General features: G+C 40.2%; 1 protein-coding gene across 1 annotated transcript; it reads right to left on the reverse strand.

The window, feature by feature from the left end:
• Positions 1-5,770: 5,770 nt before the first annotated feature.
• LOC137280985 (caspase-2-like) lies at positions 5,771-6,154 on the reverse strand. The gene has a single exon (XM_067812155.1). It carries the CDS (start codon positions 6,152-6,154, stop codon positions 5,771-5,773), a length of 384 nt encoding a protein of 127 aa, XP_067668256.1.
• Positions 6,155-6,866: the final 712 nt, after the last annotated feature.

The raw sequence follows: 6,866 nt of genomic DNA on the forward strand, positions 1-6,866 counted from the left end.
TTCAGTTATTGTCTCAGGCCTGCATTGTGATCTTTAGTGCCATCGCTTGGTGTGCCTGTATTTAGAACATGATATTCCTCCACACATTGGTGCAAACAACATCTAAGGAAGAACAACTTACCTCGTGGCATCCGTAAGAAATTCCTCAACACAGATATGTCCATGAACAGATCCACACATATATTCATTGTATCCAGCAGCACAGTTTCACTTAGAATAGTTCCATGAAATATCCAGGTATGTCCATGAATGGATAGATCCAATATTGAGAATATATCCAGCATGTCTAGATGTTTGGAGGGGTTGGGACAAGTAACCCATTCATGTGAAGAAACAGACTAGGTATGACTGTACTCCAACAATGAATGAATCATTTACCCACCCGTAAGTCCGATCGACAGCTATGTAAAGCTATGTTTACGATCCCGTCTCCTGCCCAAGAAAACATGAAAACATTAACTTGTAAATAACTTCACATACATGTTCCCGAGTGTCCGTGTTAATCTTTCTTTTCATGTGCGATAGCCTCCGCGTGAGGTGCATTCGCCCATAACATTGAATTTCAAGTACCTATGCTCAATGAACCGTGAAGGATGACGGCCCTCGTGCCCAACGTGAAACCAGGTCATAGATCGCGTCCCCCTGCCGATGACACTATTCATATTATGAAAATGAAAATTTTGAAAATCATAGTTATTATCGTTATGAATGCAGCATACTGTTTATTAGAATCCCTGTAGAATCGCTATGCATATAGAATATTAGAATCCTTGTAGAATGAGCCACATGTGTTATATCAATCCAACACAATGATGTGAATACACTTCGGTGCGTCATACAAATGTACATGATATACACTATTTATGCGAGAATTAAGCTCTTTACTAATACTTTTACATTCGTTCTGTGTACTATGTTCAACGTTTGCATTCAAAACAATGACAACAACATGCTTACAATATCTGGATGAATGTATATCACTATTGTGTCCCAGGCTGGCATATTGAATGTTAAGATTTCTTGTTATTCCAGTTGCATTAAAATAGTTGTTGAAAACAACAAATAAGTATGTTTAACCATGTCTGAATCCTTATAAACATGACTCATAATAATACCAACACATCACTTAATGTATATAATATAATTATTTAATAATACACAAAAATAGAAGAATAATAATACTGATAACCAGGTCTAAATCATGACAAAACCATCACAAATAGTATTCATAGTATGTCTATATAGTCTGTGATGACTTAAAAAACACTTCATATACAGTTCACAAACTCTGTTAACGTCTACACATCTTGTACCATGTGTGGTGATATTAAACATACCAAAGTAAATGTAGATGGGATTAAAACCATCATCAGTTCACACATACCTCAGGGGTGTCTGGTGATATTAAAATGAGTGCACTTGTATAATCCACGAAAATCAAGTCACAGTAAAACACAGCTACCTGTACAATCCGGAACCAAAAAAAAATCATACACTCATTAGTAAACACTAGGGAAATACAAAATACTCGCAGCTTAAATAAACACATACAGATGTACATGATATACACTATTCATGCGAAAATGATTGGCTGTGCTCTTAATAACTTAACAGAGAAAACAACCACAAAAAATATACAATCATATGCGGTGAAGACATTTCAAAATATTGATTTTATTTCTTGTTATTTCACTTTCAATAAAACAGTTGCTGATATTTCTTGTCATTTCAGTTACAATAAAATTAGTTGTTGAAAACAAATAAATAAGAATTGTTAACCTTGCCTGAATCCTAATAAACATGAATCATAGTAAAAACTAATACTGCAAAAACAAACACTATTTATTGCATGTTTATATAGCGTGTATGGTAAAATCACTATGTATAAATACACAGTTCATAAACTCCATTAACGTCTACACATCTTGTACCATGTGTGGTGATATTAAACATACCAAAGTAAATATAGATGGGATTAAAACCATCATCAGTTCACACATACCTCACATACCACATCGGCAATATTGCAACCATATCGTGACGAGAACAAATTATTTTATACCAATATTTAAAGCCTGTCATCGGAGTACAGTTAAAAAACTATAAACTATCACATATATGAAAAATAGCACTCAAAGCTGAAAACAAGGACAATACGATATAAAACACAGGCTATAGATCGCCAATAGCTGAAGGTAGATCACCATACTAGGAACCATGGGGGACTTGGTGATATTTATATGTAAACATACCTGATGATCGGCATGAAAAGCATGAAGGGTATACTCACAAACAAGGTCCTCTCCCATCAAAATAAAGAATAATCCATCAGAATAAAGAATATCCCGTCTAAATATTGCATATCACACAAATTCCATACACTTGTATAATCCATGAAGCCGCAGAGTAACCCATCGCACAACCCACGTCTCTGTCCTCTCACTCTCAGGGCAGGTAGACAAAGACGCTCACAGTCAAACAAAGACATTTTCGCGCGGTTTTAGGTACACGCGTGCCTCAGCCTAAAAACCGGTTCTGTGTCAAACCGGTTCTGTCAAACCCGTGCGCATACGCCCCTTTCAAAACGGGCACATAACCCAAACGGCTACCTATCCCAAACAGTTGCTTACATGTCTAAATGATGCGATATTTTAAGTGAATGAATATAATATTTACAGATCATGACAGAGCAAAAATGAACAGAGAACAGTAATGACGTTAAGTATGAGGAGGTTGAGAACATAGGGTTCACATTGGTATTAAGGAGTGAGTTTATTGCAGTTTTTGTCTGAAGCAGACAATCCAACAGTATGAGCATGGAACTGGAAACTGCCAGCCAAGCCAATAATCCCATGCATCGCCTCTTGTGACAACTTGGATTCATTCATTCATTCTAACCTTCAAATATAATTTTGTATTAGAGCAGTACGTTAAGAAACACACAAGATATATAGATTTCATGGTTTATTAGCTCCGTTTTCAAATGAGTAAAACTATGGGATAGGAGCACGCCCAATAGTCTACTGTACATGTCATTGTCCTTCATCATGCCCCTGTCCTTCGCTCTCTGTCTCAGATAGGGTGTCTGTATCATCATCATCATCCTCAGTCAACCTTTCCACCCAAGCCTTGTATTTGTACAATTTGGAAAGCACATCATCATACATATTATTGCTATCTTTTACTTCTGTTAATATTCCTTGTGTCTTTGGACCCCACTGCATATGATACATATAAGTAATAAAGCGAGCATACGTCTCCTTAAACGCGATCCAGGTTATTTTTTTCAGTCTGGTTTGGATCACGTCCTCACTAAAACCTCTCTTCATGTACAGCTGACGTTTCTCATACAGTACATTGCTCTTCGAGATCAGCCATCTTACTTTTCCTGTTGTTGACATTGCTTAATGATTCATAATCATCGTAATCATCCTGTTCCATTTCAGGACATTGCTTGTCGTGTAAATGTCGTTGTAAGTTATGGTTACTGCTAAACACTTGACCACAATAGTCACATTCTGACAGAGGACGTGGTCTCTTCACATCATCCTCCCATTTCCTTTTAACTTGGGGTATTCCAGGAGGGCCGACTTGGGACTTTTCGGGACACCAGTTTCGCCTGTGTTTTTGCAAATCAGAAGGATCTTGAAACATGAGTCCGCAGTCATCACAAGATGGCATGACTGAGAGCGGTTCTTCACACGTCTGCTCACGATGAACGTCGAAGTCTGACTGAATCGTCCTAGCTTGGAGGTTTCCTTTTAAACGCATTAGGACAAAGTCGCAAATGGGGAGGTGTTTGGGGTTTTAGATCAACCAGCAAGTGTCCATAAGGCTTCTGGGTAGCCCTTTGAAACTGGTCCACGAAATGGCCAGTGTTACCCGGATACATTTGCCTCACCAAAGTCATGATGGGTTGTGTATCAATAGGATTATTGAACAGAAGCAGATAATGACAATTTCTTCGTTGTGTGGGATCCTTACTGTAATACAAGTTTTGGTTCAAGGCAATGACTGAGAGGTTACGATGATGACTTCCTTCCGTAAACAGATCGGTAATGCGTGGATCTTTACTCGCTGTGGACATTAAATCGTCAAGCACAACGACATTCACCACATGAGGGTTCAGAAACTCATCCCTTTCCAGGTCACTAGGAATGCCTTGATGAAATTCAACGTAGGGATAAACACGACTTTGAATGATATTATACAAGGGCTGCCAACGTTTGTAGAGCCATAAAATACGTTCGGGATAAGGTTTAATGTTCAATCTTTCTAGAAGCTGCTTCACCAAGTAGGTTTTTCCACAGGAGGTCGGCCCAGAAACAATCATGGTAAACGGGTGTAAGAGTCTAAATTCTTCCTGGATATTATTACTTTCCGTTGAATGTGGTTCCACTGGTGGTGGTAATTGCGGCGGTGGCGGCGGCGGTGGTAATTGCGGCGGCGGCGGTGGTAATTGTGGCGGCGGCGGTGGATTTTCAAAATCATTAATGTGCTTATGTTTCCTGTGTCTCAGCATAACATCTTTCCTTGAAAACCGTCTCTGACAATCTGGACATGTTACCTCCATGGTGGTCTGAGTCTAAATGGGTGACAACTTCTCTAGCAGCTACTTTTATCTAAAAATCTATTTTCAATTTCTTTCTTGACACTGGTTCCGTGGTAGTTTCCCCTGGCTGGATGAACCTTTGCCTTTCTCTCTTCAACTTGGCTTTCGCCTGTTCTACCACTTGTTGAGTCGGGATGATGAAATTAATCTTAGGTTGTTATTCTGAGGTTGTTTCTTTTGGTTTCTCTTTCTTCCACTCTGGATCGTACAGTTCTAAAAAGCGATCCACAGACATCATGGCAGATCTGGAGTGATAAGGATCTCCTTTCCCTTCAGCCTGTAGCATGTAGAATCGGGTCCATTTTTTCAGCATCGGGTACGAAGAGTTTGTATCGTGGATTATTCATGATGAACACCAAAACGGGAGCAACTTGAGGGGATGTGTCACTGTCACTGGTCCACGACTAAATGAAGCAACATTGTCCTCGTGGTGATTTATATCCATGGCTTGGTTTAGTATCACTGTTAGTCATAGCTCTACGCCAATGCTCTATTGAATAACCAGGCATTTTGAATGGCCTCATCTCTAAGTGCATTGACAAACTGTGGTTTCAAAACAAATGCTACGACAGGCATGTTACTGGAGAAAAGACTCTTCCAAAAGCTGTGTGTCATCCATAGAGGGTGAACTAATCTTCGTAACACGGCTAGATAGTTATTTCTATCATTTTTCCTTAGGAAACGACGTCTTTCATATCAAGTCACGGGTAATCTTCCTTTTAATAACCTATTGATAATACCATTCACGGCAAGAATCTGTTCTCTGTTCATGTCTAAGCTGTCTTGTCGAATTTCCTCAACGTCTTGAAATATTAATATGTCCCTTAAAAATGCGTAATGTTTCAACACGTACCTGGCCATCATTCTAGTCTGATCTCAATGAGTAAACCTCTATTTATACACAGACAACAAATATACTCTCATATTCATTTATTCTCAGACAGTATTTTACATTACAAAGCCACATGACTACCCCAACGGACCATCTCTGTCCGAGGGACTCCCACCAGGGTCAAATAGGGACAGTCTGGAGACCACTTTTCATGTTCGACCCAGGGATCATCATCGCCTTCCCAGTTCTTGAGAATGACACCACACTGAACACACTTGCAAGCGTCTCCTCTGAGCAAGTACACAAATCCTGCCTGGGCCATGTGACTAGGACGCTGTTTCATCTGCACTGGCCAAGACTGAAAAGAATTCTTGGAACTGAGGTTTGAGAGGGATACTGTCCATACATAGGTACCCATCATCATATTCGGTCTTGCCTGTCTCAAGTCCCAGCAATGTTAGGGCCTGTATCTCCCCGCATTCCTCTAGGGCTTTGCAAAACAGCGTGTATGCTTGAGGCCCTCGTCTAGGTAACATGTTGAGTAACTCTCTGGCCCGGTCAAAGGACAGTTTCTCCATAATCTCCGCTCTCATGAAGATCGTCAGGACGTTAAACTGCACGAGTTTGTCGACCACCTCTTCTATACCCTGTATAGCCTGGACAAGGCCAGAATAATTCTTCCTTAGGATCTCCCGGTGAACCGTTTCCATATTCTGTCTTCAAAGTAAACAGTTACCAGAACCAGTAGAGTCAAGACTGGAGAGGATACGTTCGGCAAGTGAAGTCGGAATGATCTGGGGGACTGTTTGGGGGGCCTTATATGACCCAACTGAATCTAAAAAAAATAAGTTGTGGGGAATTCCATGTGACTCATACTCTAAATATAGACACACCGGGTGTTGACACAATAGATCTCCCTATACAATAGAGAGGAGTGACTCATGGTCTAAAAATACACACACCAGGTGTTCACACAATAGATCTCCCTATACAATAGAGAGGAGTGACTCATTTTCTAAAAATACACACACCAGGTGTCCAGGTGTTGATGACGTCATGAATCCAATATGGAGGATTTGGTCCTGAAGTAGCCTGGTTACAACATCGGGCTATTCCAAAACAGTCATGTCGGGTTAATCGAAACACCCTTGTCTGGTTGTTTAAAACATGTTCAGGGTCGTACCATGGATGGACCTCGGGGTCAAAGCCACAGGCATGGCGGAGACGATAGTAAAAGCAGCGAGACATGCCATCATGTCTTTTAAGATATTCTGTTTGTGCCACGGAAGGGCATCCACTGACAAGGTGTTGGACAGTCTCTGTGAATTCATTACACAGACGACATTTTACGTTAACATTTTGGTTAAGAATCACATTCTGTCGATTGCGAGTGGGAAAGTGACTGGTTCTGAGCAGATTTTA

The sequence above is a fragment of the Haliotis asinina genome, chromosome 4 (assembly GCF_037392515.1).
Source record: "Haliotis asinina isolate JCU_RB_2024 chromosome 4, JCU_Hal_asi_v2, whole genome shotgun sequence".
NCBI lineage: Eukaryota > Metazoa > Mollusca > Gastropoda > Lepetellida > Haliotidae > Haliotis > Haliotis asinina.